The sequence below is a fragment of the Vitis vinifera genome, chromosome 2 (assembly GCF_030704535.1).
Source record: "Vitis vinifera cultivar Pinot Noir 40024 chromosome 2, ASM3070453v1".
In the NCBI taxonomy this organism is placed as follows: Eukaryota; Viridiplantae; Streptophyta; class Magnoliopsida; order Vitales; family Vitaceae; genus Vitis; species Vitis vinifera.
The window spans coordinates 4,176,590-4,196,387 of NC_081806.1; the positions used below are offsets into that span (position 1 = coordinate 4,176,590).

Sequence of the window (19,798 nt, forward strand, 5' to 3'; positions counted from 1 at the left end):
ACTTTATAATGAGAACAATTACAAAATTAACATTTCTTATAGATCGACATGATGTAATTACATCTAATATCGCAAATTATATCATATATATATATATATATATATATATATATATATATCAAATTTTTCAATAAAACAACTTTAAAATGTCAATTATACTTCTAATTATATTATTATGAGGTTTTTCTTACATTTCCATGAGTTTTTAACAATTTTAAGTCTACCGATATTTTTTTCCAAAATATCCGCCGATATATCTCCGATATATCCGATATATTTATAAAATCGAAGTACCGATATATCCGTGATTACCGATATTTTCTTCCATGGTGGGGAGGAGAAAAAAAAATTGGAAGAGAAAATGGGTCGCCGTGTGTGGGAGTTGGAGGGAAGGGAAACAAAAATGAAGATAGAAGATGGGAGAGTTGACCACCTTGGAAATTGGGGAAGAAGATGAAGAAAAAAATGGGAAAAAAAAAAAGAGAAGATAAGGGTATGGCCATAGGAACGGGGGTGTGAGAGGAGAGAGAGAAAATGTGGGTGGGGTGGTTGGGGAGGGTAGGAAGAGAGATGAGAGATGAGATAAAAGAAAGAAAAAAGAAAATGAAGAAAATAAAAATAAATGATGAGTGGGTCAAAAATATCACATATAATTGAGATTTAAAATCTAAGAATAAAATTGAACTCAAAATCAACGTAAAAATAAAATTTGGACAAATTTTGATGTGTACAATAGGTTATTCATATGTCATTATTGGAGAAATATTAAGTTGTTTGTTTCTATATATTTTCTTCAAATCAATAAGCTAGTTATTAGGAAGTATGATGACGATTTAGAGTATGTTTGATAATAATTTTAAAAAATATTTTAATTTTTTTTTAACACTTGAATAATAAAAATTTTCAAGTGAAAAATGTCATAAACGTTTCTTAGAATCATATGACCAAATAAGCTCTTAATATCATTAAAAATATAATACAATTGGGTGGTATCTTCTAGTATTATCTATTTATACCATACTTGTCCCTTATTTCAATCAATCTCCGGCATCCAATGTAATATGAATAAGGAGGAAAAAGTGTTACTAACCATATTGAACCTTTTATGATATCAATAATATTGATAAATGGAGGTCATATTAAAATAATAAATCAGGGGAACTATTAGCTGAAGGCTTATAAAATTACCATTTCAACATGTCATCAACAAGGCAATATTTTGATCTCTTAAAATTATCATGTTTTGATTAATGGAGTACATGTTTTTTATGTTGGCATTTCCCTAAAAACCAATGAAAGACTTTTAGTAGAAGCTCTCATTCCGATATCTTGTTTGTCATTCATGAGGTGTGCTAGATAAAAAAATAGTATACATGTGCAACAAAATGCAAGTATATCATGCAACCCATAAATCATTGGTTTCTAAAGCACTACTTTTTCTCACTGATGGGATGCACTTAAAAATCGAGTTTTCTTTAGGCTATGTTTGGTTCTCAAAAAATTTAAAGGAAAATGCAAGAGAAAGAAAATACAAAGGAAAAACAGAGGAAAAGAAAAAGTGAAAGAAAATAAAAAAATAGATTAAAAGTTGATAAATTATTTTTTTTGTTACTTCAAACTCATTTTATTTATTTTAACTTATCAATATAAAGATTAAATAATTTAAAAATACATAAGTTTTTAATTAGTTTTAATCATATTTGATTTTCTTTGATATTTTTTATAGGATAACCAAACATAAAAAAATCATTTTTCTTTACATTTTTTTTCTTTCCTTAGTATTTTTTGGGAACCAAACATAACTTTAAGAAAACACAAAATTGAAAATTGCTTTATATGGACTAGGGTAAATTGATGACCTTACCCTTGGTGAACCTAACCTTAGGCTTAACTTTTTTGATACACCCAAAACCATATGGTGCACCCCAACTGCTCGATAAAATAAATTAATGCAAAATATGTAGGTTGAGTACGGACTACTAGGATAATAGAATTACCAACTCTCGTAGAATTAATTTTTACTCCACTAAAAAGGATTAATTACATTTCGACATTTCATGAAAATTAAATTAAATTAATTAAACATCAATTGCCTTATCCATAGCATATAGTAACATTGCACAATGTTCCTTATAAATCGATATCCATAGTTCAAGTGAACTTTTGTTATTCATCAATAGAATTCTATCTTAAATTTTTTGAGTTATTTTTTTCTACGATATTCCTTAAGATAAATATCCAATTCTAAATTAATTAAATTACCATGATTATAAGTTAAACTTAATCATTAACTTCAGGATTACTCAAGGGAATATATATAGTTATCTCATCACTCTAACGGAGGTACCTTATGCTATTAAATAATTATCTACGTAAATGAAGATAGAGGGTATATGACATATGATCACAAATTAAAGCATGGAGTATTCTTAACAAAATATAGAATGCATTGATAGGTTCTTATAGTTCTACTATGAAAGTTAAAATTTGGGAAATAAAAAGTTATACAATCAGCTGGAACATTTAGTATTCTTAACAATGTATCCATGAATCAGACAGTCTATGTTGCACATTCATCACCTCCGTACATTAAGGACTTGTTAGTTGCAAGAACGAATTAAATTCCCTCCTTGATTGGTTGCTAACTTGCTACAGTATATGGGTCGACCTATTCCTCATTCAAACTTAACAGCTATGGGGCTTCTAGCAGAGTGTGTAGCAGAAACCCATTTTAGGAACCCTTGAGCATATTGCTCGCCTGTGATAACCCCGGAGCTACTCCTCTTAAAGGTCACCGTATATGTCTTCTTCTGGTTCCTTTTGGTGAAATGGAGCTTATGTGGCTTCACAGTGACATCAACTCCTGGTGGTGCGGCAATGTGAACGGTGTAAGATGACGTTGGCTTGCCTACATTTGTGACTGTCCTCTGAAACCTTCGGGCCTTAGATCTCAGTGCAATAGAAAATGAAGGATAGTTGAGTTGTGCTTCAGGTATGCTTGACTCCTCGGAGCATCTCACAGTGCGCAGCGTAATAAGTCCTACTTGCGTGTCATTGTAACCTAAACCGCATAAGTAGGGTATGTAGTCATCGGGTTGAATGTCATAAATGAGTCCCGGGTCATTTGCCCTTAATGGGTTGACATGGCCAGCACCAATAGCAAAGATACTAGCAGGATGTTCGGTTTGATCTAAAATGGGCGAATCTTTAAGGTTCAGTATATCTGCAGTAGTCATGATTGCAGACTTGATTGCAGCGGGTGACCAGTCAGGATGAGAGCTTTTGATCAAAGCTGCGACACCGCTGAGATGGGGGCAGGACATCGATGTACCGGATAACAGGTTGAATGTCAATTTTGAGGGGCTGTTGTTGTGTAAAGGAGTAGGCCATGCTGCTAGAATGTTCATTCCAGGACCAATAATGTCCGGTTTCAAAATCCCGGGGGTTGCCAAGCTTGGTCCTCTTGCAGAGAAGAAAATAACCTCCGGAGCTGATGGCTCTCCAATGATAGTCCCCTCAAATGCGATTGAAGCTGTAGGGTGTGATGTTGAACTTATATAGGCTTTGATACTCAAACCTGCAGAATAGCTCACGTGGGATGCCGGAAGAACGTGCTCCAATGCAATCGTAGTTGAGCCAGCAAGATCGCTATTGGCTACAATCATGGCAACACCACCAGCTTGTTTCACGACTCGCCCTTTGTCTGTTATGCTTGTTTTCCCATCTGAGTCACAAAGAACTACCTTTCCTTCAACGTCAGCCACGTTCACTGTTCCTGCACTGCAAAAATAAGGTGAGTATACAAGAGGGAAAAATTCTGGAGGATAATCGCTAGGCTGGAAAAGTGATTCCCCATCAAATTTCTCCCCGTTCCCAAGCTTCACAGAAGCCCTTATGCTTCTGTCAATGGTGCTCGCACCCACAGTAAGAATCCATGGTGCGGCATTGCCAACCGAAGCACTGGTTGGACCATAATTCCCAGCAGAACAGCTCACCAAAATCCCCTTTCGAATTGCCGCAAAAGCACCGACGGCAATTGCGTCGTCATAGAAAGGAGTAGATTTTTGACCTACGGAAACGGAAAGCACATCAACACCATCGGCAATGGCAGCATCAAATGCAGCTAATATATCAGCTCCGGCACAGCCCTCGTCGGTGCATATTTTATAAATCGCTAAGTGAGCACCAGGCGCAACGCCAGCGGCGGTGCCCTTGGCATTCCCAAGAACATTGGCGTGTTTCACAAAATTTCCAGCAGCAATGCTTGCCGTGTGGCTGCCGTGGCCCCCTTCATCAAATGGTGGCATTCCTTTACTCCCGCTTTCAAAATTTCTTGCACCAATGACCTTGTTACTGCAGCCGCCGGACTTGTTGAATTCACACAACCCAGTCCATTTAGCAGGTGGGGGTGGCATTCCTTCGTCCCCAAATGAAGGATGGCTCGGAAGTATTCCCGAGTCCATCACTCCAATTATAACCCCCTTCCCCAAGTTAGATCCTTTCCATAGCCCAGATCTCTTGTGCAAACCCAAGAAACTAGGACTATGCGTTGTATGCAAATGGTATATCTTTTCCGGCCTGGCCGAAACAAACCCTTCCTTGGCTTCCATTTCTTTAGCTTCTTCCTCCGTCAACCTGGCTGCAAAACCGGTGAGCACATTCCGATACGAATAAACCATGCGTTCTTGCTGTTTTGAGCTTGCGATACGCGCCGGCAAAAATGACTTGTACCAGCCCTCCAGATTCTCCGATTCTGCAAAAACTCCACCCTCCGGCTCCTTCAAATGGACAATATAGGTTTTTAGCCTACTTTCTCCTCCCTGATCACAAGCAATTGCAGGGGAGGATTTAGACATGAAAAAGAGAGCGAAAAGGAAGAGAACTCCCATGATTTGCAAAACTCCCCACCCCCACTTCTCCATGCACATAGAATAATCAAAGGGCTAACGCTTTTTGTCGCTACATTGGCCTATGCCAATTTGTAAAGGAAGCCCATTCACAGAATAGTTCTTCAAACATCTGAAATGGATTATTTTTTAATATAATTAGAAAAGAACAAATGGTTACAGAGATATGAATTAGCAACTGAATCTTATTAAGCTTTTAATTACCTTTCTAATCCACACATATTCGGTGGAAAATAAAGTAACTGTTCAATTAATAACGCAAGTTTCACTAATAGCATGGGTTTTGCCATTTTATTTTTTTATTAATGAGTTCAATTAATTAGCTAATAAAAATAACCGATGTGTTAATTTGTAATTAATTTTTAATTTGGGTTGGACTCAAGAAAAAGGAAAAAGTCAAACCAAATTAAATTTGACAAATTTATCCCCATGCCCTCTATTGATTATATGAAGAATGTCTAAATATATATTGAATGAAAAATTTTATTGAAATAAAGAAATTTGGGTTTTGTGAGAAAATGTTGTTGGAAATAATCTTCTGTTTTAAGAAGGAAAACGTTTTTTTTATTGTTTAAAAAGAAAATAATTTTTAAATTCTAAAAACAATTTTTCCAAAATTGGTTTTTAAAATAAGTTATTTTTATAACAAATTTAAAATATTTTTTTAGTATTTTAATACACCAATAAAAACATAGAAAATATTTTGAAAACTTTTAGATCATATATAAATACACGTTATTGTCATAAAGAATGGATTTTAATTAAGGAAAAAAATAGTCAATATTGGGAAGGAAATGATTTTAAAATAGTTTTTTATTTTTAGTAATAAAATAGTTTTAAAAAAACATTTTTAGTATATTATTAATCGAAAACAATTTTTTTTTTAAGGGTTTGTTCCTGAAACAATTTATTTTTTAAAATAAAATCAATTTGTAATATTTTTAAGCAAACAGAAGCCCAAGCCCAAGACCAAGCCCAAATCAGGAGCCTAGTTTAGGCCCAGAGAGGGATGGATTCTTCCAGAGACTAGTGTGAGGTCACCTGAAAAACGAGAAAAAAAAAATGGAATGAAAAAAAGGAAAGAGTAGAAAAAAGATGCTCGTAAGGGCAGTCGCGACGGTCACAACCGCGGTAGCAGTCACTGCTCTGCCAGTTGCGTATGCCTACGCATCATTCTCTCCATCTTCCTCTTCTTCATCGTCTTCGTCTCAGGTCTCCAAGACCCTAAATCTGTCGTTCCTCTCTCAACCGCATCGCCCACGCCTTGTCGGAACTGCTACTCACCCTCCCTCCGCCCTCCGGATGGACGCTTCTTCGACCAACCACACTTCCTCCTCCCAGGTACAGTTTCATTTCATGGGGTTTTCCCTTTTTTCTTTTTTCATGTCTCATTTTTATTTTCCTCTGTTGAAATTCCTTCGTTTGACTTGCAGAACGATGTCGTTTTGCCGGAGCTCCTGGTGAGTTTGGTACTCTGCTGAGTCTTGAATTGGTAGTTGATTCATATGGCTTATTTTGAAATTATTTTGTGGAAGCTGCTGTATTTTTCGAGTCATTGTAGTTGGTAATTGTTGAGCCCATTGCAAATTGTAGCAGTTTGCCTTTTCCTGTGCGGTGTTGTCATTTAGCATGTTTTTATTGGAAAATGAAAACTATTGCAAAAATAGAATCAGAGGAGGACCTTGATTTCTGAATTACCTTGATTTTCAGTGATTTCCTGTTTTTAGATTTCTGAATTATATATCTAAGGAATGACATTTGCTAGAGTTATATCGTTTGCTTTCTCATCCATTTTAGTTCAGCTTATTGAACTAGTAACCAAATATATCTGGTAATGGTGCTTTGTCTATCTATTGTATTTCTGAAGTTTATTGGTAGATAACTCTATTTAGATACCAGGAATGTGCACCAACATCTATTTTCTTAAAACAAGTTGGAAGATCATATTTTAGTGAGTCAATAATGAACATTATTTTTGTGCCCTTGAGGCCTGGCTCACGTGGTAAATGGTTAGTGGGTTTATGGGAGGTTCTAGGTTCAAGTCCCAATAGGGACAAAAAGGAAAAAAATAATAATGAACATTATTTTGTTGTTCCAAAATGGCCATGCTCTAGATTGATTAAGCTCAAAAGAATTATTTGGTGGGTAAAAATTCTGCACTGAGGTTTTATATCTTACAGCATGTGAGAACATTTGGAAAGGATAACTTAAGGGTAGTTGAGATTAGGAAGCAGTTGATATGCATTTCTTTGTTATCCCAAAACTTGGGTGGAGGATTGTGAACCAGTCTGTTGACCTCAGGTTTGGTGTTTGGGAAGTTATTTTGGTGTTCATTACTATTGTATGGACTACTCCCTCCTCTCAAACCTGTCAAGTGGTGTATGGGTTTGGAAGGGAATTCGTGAAAGGCTATATTGGCCATAGTGTTCACTGTATAATGAAGGTGGACTCAGGATTTGATATTTCAGCTGATCTTTCAGCGCCCAATGTGGATGGGATTTGAGTTGAAGTGAGTTCAACAAATTTTTCCTAACATAGAGCAATCAAATGGAAGTTGTGAAGTCTTAGCTGCAGAAAGATAGCTTTCCACTCTAAGAGAGGAAATGGTTTTAGGAGTACAAAGCTCAGATAAATAAGGACAAGATAAAGTAGTATAGTGACGATTGATTGGTCACTTGGAGATCCCATAATGACGTTTTCAGGAAATAGAGACCAGGTTCTGAGGATGTAGTCTCCATAGTGAACAGTTCATGAAAGCAATCTATGTTTCAGCAGTGACCTGCTTACTTTCTTGGCTAGTGCTTTGGGAGTTGCGAAAATCAACATTGACTCAACATTTGAAAGTATTAGAAGACCTGCACCATAGTTTTATTTGGAGCACTGAGGATGATTGCATACTTAAGTCTCTCTCTTCTTTGGGTTTTTTTTTTCCCCATCTTTTAAGATTTCCAAAATCCCATGTTACATGGGTTTGGGTGCAGGCATGTATCTTCATCACTAGTAACATCTTGACTTGTAAATTTTGATGTTTTTGTATCTGATTATTCATTTATTTTGCAATTCCTTAATGATTGATGCTTATGTGGATTTAATCTTGCTGAGCTCAGCTGATTTTAAATCATTTACTAGAATTATTTATTGCCTAACTATCAAATTCTTCTTGAGTTTTAATGATGTAAATTAGGTACCTCTGATGAGGATGATATTCTGAACTTTTGGTATTGGTATGATAACAGACAGAGTTTATGGTGGATATGAAGTGTGAAGGCTGTGTTAATGCCGTAAAGAATAAGTTGCAAACCATCAGTGGTAGGTGATAGTTCTAGTGAGTGATTGTCCAAATATCAAATATTTCTAAATGGTTCATTTATCATACTGTAGTCATTTTCCTTATTGTTTCTTTCCTTTTTTCCCCCTCAGGAGTTAAGAATGTTGAGGTTGACTTGAGCAATCAAGTAGTCAGGGTTCTCGGTTCTTCACCTGTGAAGACCATGGCTGATGCTTTGGAACAGACTGGACGAAATGCCCGATTAATTGGCCAAGGGATCCCTGAAGGTTCTTGAACTATCACTTGGGCTATTGTTATGCAAATTAGCTTCTGTAGTCTTATTGATTTATAATTTCTTTGTTAATTTTTCTTGAGCAAAGGCATGACATGTGGATATTCAACCTCATTTTGGGAGAATGTTACTTGCTCTATTGCTATGACACACTAAATTTTTAAAGCTATGATTAGATAGAGACAGAGCAACCTCTGAGGGCACTGTTTTTGGTGTCTCCTCTATACTTAATATACGACTTTTCTCTACCTATCAAAAAAAAAAAAAAAAAAAAGATATAGACAGAGTAACCTTTTAGTTCAAGCTTGAGTAGAATTTTGACATCTTAACATTGAGTTAAAAAGGGTTGTGAGTTATTAATTTTTTCTTCTTTTTTTTAACTCCAATTCCTTTAGTTTTTCCAAACTAAAAATTTCCGGCCTTTTACATGTAGCCAGGGTTTGAGAAAGGTTATCCTGAAGGAAGTTTACATCTTAGGATGGTGAAGAAGGAAATATATTCCCACCTCAACTTCCATGACAATAGTAACCATAGCATGATATTATTGGTTCACCTACTGTGTTTAGGATGCTAAAACTCAATTTCAGTGCTTTGCGGTAGACTGAATGTATAATGACTAAAGACAGCAAAAGAAAATTCAAACTCATTCTAAGATGGCAAGTGTCTCTGAAGCCATAATCAAATTTGAATTTCAGTGCTTTGCCATCCTTCAAAAAACTGTGCTTTTCAACCATCTTTTGCTGATTTTGTGCATTCAAATTAAACCTAGAATTCATGTTAAGGACATTCATTTTTCCTTCAATCATCATTTAGTTCTACATTTCGGTAAGTTCTTTTTTGCTTAAAAATCCTGATAACTGGTTGTTACTACATTTATGTATTTTGGTGTTTTTACACTTGCCATGAGCATGCACTAGAGCAGCTACAACTTGTTTGCTTTTGTCAATAAGGGCTTCTCTTTTATTTCAGCATGAATATGTCTACCTGCTTTTATAAGTCCTAAAAAGAGTGAGGGTCCTTTATGTGATGTTAGAAAATCTTAGATCATGCAAAAGGGAAACTCTTTGGAAGAAGGTCATAAGGAGGAAATATGGGGAGGAAGAAGTGGGGTGGCATTCATATGAGATGAGAGACTGTAATGAGGTTTGGTTATGGAAAACTATAAGAAAATAGTGGGATCTCTTTAACTCAAAAGTCTCCTTTGCAATGGGTAATGGGAGCAGAGTGAAGTTTTGGAAATATAAATGTAGTGAGGAGCCTTTAAGTGTGATATTCTGATTTTTTTTTTTTTTTATTTTATTTATTTATTTTTGATAACCGAGGAACCTTCAATGACCAAACTCTTAAGACTTTCCATGGGGACCCAAACCTTGGGGTGCTGACCGTCCCACAACAATCATCATCGGGTAAATTTAGGGTATCATCAGTGGTAGAAATCGAACCCAGGACCATGTGCTACTTAGTGGGACCACACTTCCCAATGTTCGCCCTAACCAACTGGGCTACCTTGACGGATATATTTTGATCCTTGTTTGCCTTAATCGGATCAAAAGAAGTGTAGGCAACAGATTTATGGGCGCAGAGGAGGGAAGGAGAAGATTGGAACTTCTATTTTGCAAGGAATTTGAATGATTAAGAGTTGGATGTCATGGAGCGTTTCCTATTTAAACTCCTGGGATAGTCAATGAATAGGGATGAAGAGGATAAAGTAGTTTGGAAGGGTGACAACAAAGGGAAGTTCTCTATAAGGCACGTTATTCTCTTTTGGAGACAGATTGTGTTATCCCTATCCCATTAGGGATAATTTGGAACTCCCGAATCCCTTTGAAGGTGAGCTTTTTCACTTGAGAGACTTATTGGGGTAACATGTTGACTTTGGACCAGCCTTAAAGAAGAGGTTTGTTTTTAGTCAATAGGTGTGCTTTGTGTATAGAGGAGGTAGAATCCATTGATCGCATTCTTCTTCATTGTGATAAGGCTAGGATTTTATGGCAGTTGGTGTTTTCTTCATTTGGTATTCCTTGGGTTATTTCCTCAGTTAGGGAGACTCTCCTAAGATAGCATGGCTTTTTCATAGGTAGAAGGTGAAAGGAGGTTTGGAGAGCTGCTTTCTTATGTATTTTCTGGACTATTTAGAAGGAAAGAAACTGAAAATTCTTTGACAATGAGGAGATGTCAAATCAAAGACTCAAAAGCACTTTCCTTAATAATCTATCTTCGTGGATTATGGTGTATATAGATGGAGGCACTATGCCTCCAATTGGTTTTGTAGATTGGTTGGGTTTTTGTTGAAAGAGGGAGTAGTTTTTATTTCCCCTCTTGTTTTTTTGTTTTACCTCTTGGCTTTCATTGTATATGTCTTGTGTACTCTCGTGCACTAGTTGTGCTTTTTAAGGCATTCTCTTATTTATCAAAAAAGAAAAAAATCTCAGATCATGCATCCAGCATGAACTTGCACTTGGTCAATCAATATAGTTCATTCACTTCTGTGTTTGATGGCTTTCAGTTCTCTTACAAAAATAATCAGAGTTCGCAATTCATTGACCCCTTGCTATCGTTCTGTAGATTTTTTGGTTTCTGCTGCTGTTGCTGAATTCAAAGGTCCAGATATTTTCGGTGTGGTTCGCTTGGCTCAAGTGAATATGGAATTGGCTAGGATTGAAGCCAGCTTTAGTGGGTTGTCTTCAGGGAAACATGGGTGGTCTATAAATGAATTTGGTGATCTCACAAGAGGTGCAGCAAGCACTGGTAAAGTGTTCAATCCAACAAACAAAGGAACGGATGAGGAGGTTTGCTCTGACTTATGCCTTTTATCCAAATTTTTTATGTTTCTACAGTTTTATCTCAAATTTGTTGATAGTTGCAACTTACAACCAGTATCTCCTTTTTCTAATCATTAGTTGATGGCCATTATGCATGGAAAGCACAGTTTTCAACCTGCAAGTAATGAATGATAGTTGAAATGGAGGAACACAGACAACCTTGCCTTTGGTCTTGACTCTCCCCCAACTCCTTCATTTTCCTTCCCTCTCTGTGCTTTCAGCCTGCAAGTAATCAATGATAGTTGAAATCACAAAGACAGCCTTGTCCTTAGTCATGGTCAAAGACCATGACCCAACACCTATTGCCATCTCCTGATCCCCTGCTCCCCTTATCCATCTTCATATGGAAATTAATTATTTAAGGTGATCCTTTTGGGTGTGTTTTGGTGATTCATAGGATAGCTACATCCTTTGGCAGGTAATTTCACATTCAACAATACCTATTGGGAGAGTATATTGAAGTGTCCAGGGCTATAATATTGCCTCAAGTTGTTGAGAACACAGAGTTGCTAGTAGATATGAATGATTGGTTGCTCCATAGATTACTTGACCCTAGAAACATTAGTGTTTATCACTATCATCTCATTTCCATTTTTTGTATGGATGTGAAAAACATATCTTGGAAGTAGAGCAATGAGTAATGCTCACGGAATAGTGCCTACTGGAAAACATGCTTATATAATTTCCTTTTGATATATTTAGACTGGCTTGTATCATGTTGGCTTAAGCACTCATGTCTGGACTGCTCTTAATACCTGAAATTTGAAAGCACTTAATCACACCACAGATTGCCCAGTTTTTCTGTCCACTTCCCCTCCCAATGTAGTATGAATAAGCAATGAAGATTGGTAGATTCCTATCCCCTCCTTCTGGATTTGAGCATGATCTTATAGAATAAGTGAATGAAAGTTTTCTCCTGCAATAACCATTTTTATTCCAAAAATCCAAAGAAAAATGGCTGAAGTTTGGTTACATAAATACATCTTTCCTCGTACTCCTGTGGAATTATCATTACCAAACTACACGAAGCATTTTACTTATTTTGTGCAAGTTATCTTACAAAAGATTACAAATCGGTCTTTTCACTTTTTATTGAACTTCATTTCTTTCATCAATTTTGCAATTTTTACAAATATGTGTAAGCATTTTTTGGTGATAATATAGTCATTCCTAAGTAGTCAAATTTTAACTTTTTTTATTTTTTTTAGCCTCTTGGTGACCTGGGAACACTGGATGTGGATGAGAATGGTGAAGCCTTCTTCTTGGGTGTCAAGCAGAACCTGCGGGTTGGTGTTCTAATTGGACGGGCTGTAGTGGTATATGGAACTGAAGATAAATCAAATCCAGGTGTTGCAGCTGCAGTGATTGCTAGAAGTGCTGGGGTTGGTGAGAACTACAAAAAGATTTGCCTGTGTGATGGAACCACCATATGGGAATCAACTAACTCAGATTTTGTCGCCAGCAAGGTTTGATGGTTCACTTAACCCTACAGGTTGTTGGCTGCTTGTCCACCCTGTATAAGGATTGTGAGTATTATGATCATGTAACTATTACAATATCACAAGTTCAAAATAAGAAACACAAAAGGATAATAAAACAGATACAGCTCTTGTGGCATTTTTGGAAATTTTAGGAACTTGGGTATCTTTCCAATCTTAGTTTGGAAATAAAGCTAAAGTACAATTTGATTAAGTTTATTTTCAAAGGTGATGACAGATTGCTAGCAGCTCCCCACAGTTCCTAACTGGAGTGGGTTTAAGAAAGTCGCCATGTATTTGTACAGTTGTCAAGACAATATGACTGACTTCAGGTCGTTGAAGATAAATAACTCTTTAGGCAACGGGCAGACAACCATGGTTTTAAAAACCGGAGCGGACCGGCTCATCACGGTTTGGTCCAATCCGGTCAATTGGACCAGAAAGAGGTTGAATCAGAATCGGACGAATCAGCTGGTTATTTTATTTTATTCCCAGCATCAAAACAACGTGGTTTTGATGACTATAAAATCTCATTTTCCCTCCCTCCCTTAGAGCAACCCTCGTACGGCTGCCTGCCCTAGCTAGAGTCCCCCACTGTCACTGGCACGGAGCATCCACTGCTCAGACGTTGCTCCCTACCCCCGAAAGTGCTGCTGTTGCAGCCCCACCTTCCCAGTGCAAAGCCCCTAGCTACACCAACCCAGCAAAGCCCACCCAACCGTGTGGGCGCCTCAACTCCACCGACAAAGAGGTTTGATTTTTATTTTTAAAATTTTATTTTTTATGTTTTTCTTTCTTTGTTGATTATAATTTATAATTATTTTTTAATTTTTTGTTTAATTTTTAAAATTTTAATAAGATATATTTATAATACTGGTTCGTTGGCTGGTCCAATCGACGAACTATGAACCAATAATTTTTCTAATTCAATGATCAATCAATCTAGTTCTGAAAACATTACAAACAACTGATACAAGTAGGGATAGATAATGTCCTGATTTAGCCTGATGTAAAGCCCTGATTTAGGTTGCTTACCAAATGAGTTACACCTAGAAACAAAGACCACAATGGCAAGTAAAGCTCAGACTCTTTATACGCTCCAACGTAAGGGTAAGCAACTGATCAAACCAACTTTATACAGCAGAAAAATTCGCTCACAGCATAAATGGGCCACCCATTTGATGATGGACCCCACTTGAGCGTAAGAATTCATTGATTAGATAAGGCAGAACATTAGCCTGCTGGAGGCAATAACCCTTCTTTCTTGGCCATCTCATACAGGGCAATTGCTGACAGAGTCTTGGCATCAGCTGTGACACGCCACAATTTCTCATAGGGAACTACATGCACCTTAATCAGCTCACCACGTTCTCGAAGACCTGTTTTTTTTCCTTGCAGCTGTGTGATAGTCTCTTTGCTTACACTTCCTTTGTATAGAAACAGGCTAATTTCCTCATCGCACCCACCCTAACCATGATAAAACAACAAAATTGATATTTCACTAATAAAACTGAACAATGAAAAACAGAAAATATGGTCCATCAAGGTGTTATAAATGGTAGTTGGTTTATTCAAATTATCATAAAGCAAGCATTTGTTCCTTATGTTTTCCTTGACATGCAACAGTTTGTGTGTGTGTGTTTTTTGGTCCACCCATCACCTGTCAGAGCAACAGAGCACAAAAGACTCTAATTTGTGCAATTTTGCATGACTGAAACTGTACAAAGTTTCACAACTCTGCAGGTTGTGCCTTCTCATTCACTAAATCTTGTACTGGATGATGATGATTCTTAAACCTTCACAACTCTTGCAATTACAGTGACCTTAAAAAAGAGAATGTATCAAGTATCATGTTACTCTGATAATCCTGTCTTCCACTAAATATTTAGAAGAATTTCAATTTCTAGTCAATCCTGGAACCAAATAATTGCTAAATCCCAATTTTAACACCATGCATGGGAGATCACCTACATTCTAAATCTCAATTAAACAAACAGAACAAGGGATAAGGATATACAAACCGGTGAAGGAAAAAGTCTGCATCCAGTTGATGGGTCCAAGAAGGCCGTGAGGTCAACCATGTCTTGTAGATTTAAGTGTATACCAGTCTCCTCTTCTACCTGTCATACTCAAAAGATAAAGTTTGAAAACGTTCTGAACTTGGGGTCCTAACCTAACTCCCCCAAAAAGAACAAACACAATAAAAATAAACCATGGTTTCAAATTCTGTACAATAATGATGCAAAGCTGCAGGCAGATTTATATGTGGCAGTGAAGATAAAAATTTCTACATTTATGCTTGTAGAGAGAGATACCTCACGAGCTGCTGTGCCAATAAAATCACCTCTGTCATTTTCCAACATTCCAGCTGGCAATTCCAAGATACGCTTCCCAACAGGGACCCTAACCTTACACATGCATGAGTGTTTGTCAGAGTTTGGAAGAAAATAAAAGCATTTAAATAGTTATTTCTCTCTCCTTTTTTTTTTTAATTTCTAAGATAACAATTGATTAATTGTTCAGGAAATTGAAGTAGTGCATCATAAAGAACACTGATGAACATGAAAAACCTACCTGTTCTGTAAGAACAGTGTAAATTTCGCCCTCTGAGTCCAAAAGGATCAGCACAGCTACAGCTGGTCCTCTTGCAAACACAATGCCAGGAACCTAAGAAGGTTTTAATCCATGTCTACTACATGAAGAATGATATGATAATGGGGTATATACTTTTCAAGGTAGAGAAAATAAAACACGTATATGTAATTTCATTGAAATCAAATTCAGAAATGGACATTACAAAATCAAGAAGACTATTAAATATTAGAGAAAGTAAAAAAAAGAAGGAAAAACACAACTATCCAGAAGTAGAAAGCCTGTGCTCTAACTGAATGGTGCAGATTGAGATAAATCTAAACCCAGAAGCAAAACACTGGAGATGTTAATCAATACCTTTTTCCCCGTCTCCTTATCAAGAATATCTGCTTTGAACTTGAGAAATCCAATGCGGTTTCCAAACATATCCACTCCCTGTTACCAACCAGATGTCAACTTGAAATTGTATAAATCAAGGGGGAAAAACACTCGTTTAACTAAAGGAGCTTATGAAATATGCAGATCTTATTTACCAAATTTATTAGACAATATTAAGTTTAGCCAATCCGTTTCTTAACCTCTAAAAACAAACATATATCTATAAGGAAAGAAAAGAAAAAAAGAAAGGTTTTGGTTGAACTTTTAATCAGAGGGTGACTGCTTGTCTCTATTATCCATCAAGTTGTTGACCTTAATTACAAATTTATAGATAATGTTGATTCTAGAAAAAATTACACCAGTTTAACCCCACCAAGTTACCTATAGCTAAAAGAGTATGCATTATTTGAACATTACATAAACACCTCCCTCCAAATTTCAGGTTATGGACAGCACAATATTACCAGAGACTGAAAAAAATTATGACACCAAGGCAAAGATAAATTTAACTATCCTAATGTGAGCCTTCTGGTCATCAAAAAAGAAACCAAGCAAATTCAAATACTATTGGAGGTAAGTTCAGTAAAAAAGGCACCCCAATGATGCCCTAGAATGGCAGGTTGTATCTGAGTCATGATTAAAGCTCAAAACCTGGGGATAGTGGGGAAACAACCAAGCCAGAAATCCATGACCCAAGAGTCATGATTAAAATACTGTTTTGCATAAGGATACAGGAAATTGTGGGGGATTGAAAAAGAGACTCCAAGAGTTGCTACAAAGAAGCTACCCAAACCTTAGAGGGAAGGACACAGGAGAATATTTAGCATCTAGGACTTTCTTACTAATCAAAAAAATATATATTTAGCATCTAGGATAGGTGTTCCCCCCTCAGGTATACATGTTATACACTTGCTCTCTGCAAATGGTTGATGTTTGGATATAGTTCTGTTTTCTCTATGCTACCTAGAAACAATAACCACAAGCGGTAAATACCTGATACTCAAAAGAAGAAAAAAGGATCTCAACTGATCATAAAGTACATTAACTGTTCAGGAATTGCATTAGATAACTGGAATGATTCCAAGTCACAAATTAGAAAGCTGTGCAAACAATTTCAGGGAAAAGTTACCTGAATAAGCACACGTTCCAAAGACATAGCTCCATTAGACAATACCCCAGCTTCACTCTGCATATTCTTCAGCCATTGCTTGAACAACGAGGAATCAATAGCTTTCCTGCCACACCAAGCACAATCTCAAACAACCCAAATTGTAGAGCAATTCCAAAAATTCCCTCCTAACAGCCACTAACTTGATAAAAACAAAACAATATCTGCCTTTGCACAATAGCAAAGTTTCTTATTTGCAGCAATCAACTAACCTAGATCTATTTACCAATCTACAATGGACTAGATTCTCGTTCCAAGAAATTAAAACCAGTGTTGATGTAAGAGCTTTAATCATAACATGCCAACAATATCGCCTTCTTCTAGGACAAATTTCTTAATCTCTAAAATAGTGTTTTTCCTAAGATACCATGGAGAAATAAAACTTAGGGCATGTTTGCAAACAATTGTCAAAAAGCAGTCTTTGAGAAGAGTTCTTGAAAAACAATTCTAAAATAGTTTTCTCAGCTTATTCTCAATGAAAGCACCGTCTACTTATGTCCAATGCAAAAGTTCCCAAATATTCTCCATATTTTCAATTATGGCTGAGAACGCTCTACAATAATAATTGAAAACAACTGAAATTTGTTCCAAAAAACCTGTTTCTATCATAGGTTTGCCGAAGTGTTTTCTACGATCAAAAAACTGCTTTTAAGAACCCTTTCAAGCATCAAACACCATTTTTCCCCTCAAGCTGTTTCAGAAACCAAAACGGAATTTACCATTTCCACCACTTATGGAAAAACTGAAAATTTTCCCCTTAGCATCAACAAACTAAACTAGATCTATTTATTGAGCTGCAATACAATACATTTTCACTTGAAAGACATGAAAACAGGCCAAGAACGGTCCCAATGATATAGCCTTCTTCCACAATAAAATCCTTTAAAATGTAGAGTGGTGTTTGTTTCCTCAGAAACTATAGAAAATAAATAAATCTATAATTTTTTCCTTCGATTTCTCAGAAACCTAACAGAAAAGTGAGACTCGCCTGAACTCGGAAGCAGAAATTCCAGGGGCTGCATCAACAGTAACGGGATCGGCGAGTTGATTGGGCAACGTGATGGAGTAAGTGAGAGAAGACGAGTCCGACGACATCTTCGGGCAGAAAGTTCGTCGATGATTTTGAAGTAGAATTGGGGAAGAGGAAAGTGCGTACTTTCTCCAATCTCTGAGCCAACACCTGGAAGGGTGACGCAGAAGGGCCATTTCGAGTGCAGGGTGCTTTTGGGCTCGGCGATTTGATTTAGAACGACGTCGTCCTCTCTCTGAGCCGTGCCTGCACACATAATAAATTATTTAGTGATAACTGTTTCATAAATTAATAAATTAATTTAACACTTGACGTAGACACAACCAATTAGGCCCAGCCACCTCAGAGGTTGAAAGAACAGACTTGTGTAAAGTCAATTCCAACGACTTCGTTGGTCCAGTCGACGGATTGCTATTCGGTTCGGTTGGAAGGCTGGGTTTCAAAAGGTTTACGGTGGATTCCATGAAAAGGAAGACTCCCCAAAGAGACGGTGAATAAGATCATTCAAGGGTTGAGCTTGTCTCGTTCACACCATATTTCCTCCACCCTGAAATCCCCGTGGAATTGTTTTTCCAAAATTTAAAACTTACCACAATGTGCGGGACCGTAGATCATTTAATGACCGTGATGCATGCAATTGATGGACTTTTATCAATAGTACGATGATTTAAAAAATTATTTTTAAATTATTATAGTAGAAGAAGTTATTATAAATATATGATAGTTTAAATTTTTTTTTTTTAACCAAAATCATCTTTTCAAAAGACGATTGATGATTTCCCATTAAAAAAAATTAATATTTTTTTAATATTTATTACAAATCATAAAAATAAAAATAAAAATCCCAAGGGAAATCGTCTCTTGAAGAGATGAGTTCCTATGAAAAAAAATCTCAAATTAAAAAATAAAAATAAAATAAAATAAATCCTCGAGTTCCCATGAAAAAAAATTAATATTTTTTTTAAAATCCCAAATTAAAGAAAAAAAAGAATTCCTCAAGGGAAATCGTCTCTTAAAGAGACGATTTCTCATGAAAAATTATAAAAAAAAAAAAAAAAATCCTCCAAGGAAATCGTCTCTTGAAGCCGATTTCCCATTAAAAAAAATTAATATTTTTTTTTAAAAAAAATCCCAAATTATAAATATAAAAAAAAAATCCTCAAGGAAAATCGTCTTCAAGAGACGATTTTCCAAATTTTATTTTATTTATAATTTAGGATTTTTTTTAATGGGAAATCGTCTCTTCATCTTTGAAGAGACGATTTCCTTTCTTTTTTTTTTTTTTAATTTGGGATTTAAAAAAAAAAACTTTTTTTTTCATGGAACTCATCTCTCTTGAGGATTTTTTTTAAAAAAAATTTGGGATTCATTTTTTTAAAAAAATATTTTTTTCATGGGAACTCGTCTCTTCAAGAGAGATGTCCCTTAAGGAATTTTTTTTTTAATTTGAGATTTTTTTTAAAAAAATATTTTTTTTCATGGGAACTCGTCTCTTTATTTTTTTTATTTTTTATTTTATTATTTTTTTAAATTTGGGATTTATATATATATATATATATTTTCATGGGAACTCGTTTCTTGAAGAGACGAGTTCCCTTGAGGATTTTTTTTTTAAATTTGGGATTTTTTTTAAAAAAAAATATTAATTTTTTTTCATAGGAATTCCCTTGAGGATTTTTTTTTTATTTTAATTTGGGATTTTTTTAAAAAAATATTTTTTTTTTATGGAAACTCGTCTCTTCAAGAGACGATTTCCCTTGAGGTTTTTATTTATTTATTTATAATTTGTAATAAATATTAAAAAAAATATTAATTTTTTTTAATGGGAAATCGTCTCTTCAAGAGATGATTTCCCTTTTGAAT

At 35.8% G+C, this 19,798-nt stretch overlaps 3 protein-coding genes across 3 annotated transcripts; 1 reads left to right on the plus strand and 2 right to left on the minus strand.

The window, feature by feature from the left end:
- Positions 1-2,675: 2,675 nt before the first annotated feature.
- Positions 2,676-4,889, minus strand: LOC100263349 (subtilisin-like protease 4). The gene has a single exon (XM_019226213.1). The coding sequence runs from the start codon at positions 4,887-4,889 to the stop codon at positions 2,676-2,678; it is 2,214 nt and encodes a 737-aa protein (XP_019081758.1).
- Positions 4,890-5,927: 1,038 nt separating this feature from the next.
- LOC100263358 (copper chaperone for superoxide dismutase, chloroplastic/cytosolic) lies at positions 5,928-12,981 on the plus strand. Its single transcript, XM_002281814.5, has 6 exons — positions 5,928-6,248; positions 6,341-6,367; positions 8,144-8,216; positions 8,328-8,462; positions 11,033-11,256; positions 12,498-12,981. Exons 1-6 carry the CDS (start codon positions 6,003-6,005, stop codon positions 12,759-12,761), a joined length of 969 nt encoding a protein of 322 aa, XP_002281850.1. The 5' UTR covers positions 5,928-6,002; the 3' UTR covers positions 12,762-12,981.
- A 685-nt stretch (positions 12,982-13,666) lies between these two features.
- LOC100241091 (nudix hydrolase 14, chloroplastic-like) lies at positions 13,667-18,379 on the minus strand. The gene is made up of 8 exons (XM_059743280.1): positions 18,277-18,379; positions 17,894-18,181; positions 16,867-16,972; positions 15,717-15,794; positions 15,342-15,434; positions 15,083-15,175; positions 14,789-14,887; positions 13,667-14,234 (listed from the first exon to the last, which is right to left on the minus strand). Exons 2-8 carry the CDS (start codon positions 18,109-18,111, stop codon positions 14,001-14,003), a joined length of 921 nt encoding a protein of 306 aa, XP_059599263.1. The 5' UTR covers positions 18,112-18,181; positions 18,277-18,379; the 3' UTR covers positions 13,667-14,000.
- Positions 18,380-19,798: the final 1,419 nt, after the last annotated feature.

What these genes read in the sequence shown, in the direction of transcription:
- LOC100263349 (XM_019226213.1), bottom strand. Translation starts at nt 4,889, where the DNA reads ATGGGAGTTCTCTTCCTTTTCGCTCTCTTTTTCATGTCTAAATCCTCC.
- LOC100263358 (XM_002281814.5), top strand. Translation starts at nt 6,003, where the DNA reads ATGCTCGTAAGGGCAGTCGCGACGGTCACAACCGCGGTAGCAGTCACT. An exon ending in TCGTTTTGCCGGAGCTCCTG is followed by an intron (nt 6,368 to 8,143) that starts GTGAGTTTGGTA and finishes GTATGATAACAG; the next exon opens with ACAGAGTTTATGGTGGATAT. An exon ending in TGGCCAAGGGATCCCTGAAG is followed by an intron (nt 8,463 to 11,032) that starts GTTCTTGAACTA and finishes ATCGTTCTGTAG; the next exon opens with ATTTTTTGGTTTCTGCTGCT.
- LOC100241091 (XM_059743280.1), bottom strand. Translation starts at nt 18,111, where the DNA reads ATGGCCCTTCTGCGTCACCCTTCCAGGTGTTGGCTCAGAGATTGGAGA. An exon ending in ACACTGTTCTTACAGAACAG is followed by an intron (nt 15,176 to 15,341) that starts GTAGGTTTTTCA and finishes TGCATGTGTAAG; the next exon opens with GTTAGGGTCCCTGTTGGGAA. An exon ending in TTGGCACAGCAGCTCGTGAG is followed by an intron (nt 14,888 to 15,082) that starts GTATCTCTCTCT and finishes TGAGTATGACAG; the next exon opens with GTAGAAGAGGAGACTGGTAT.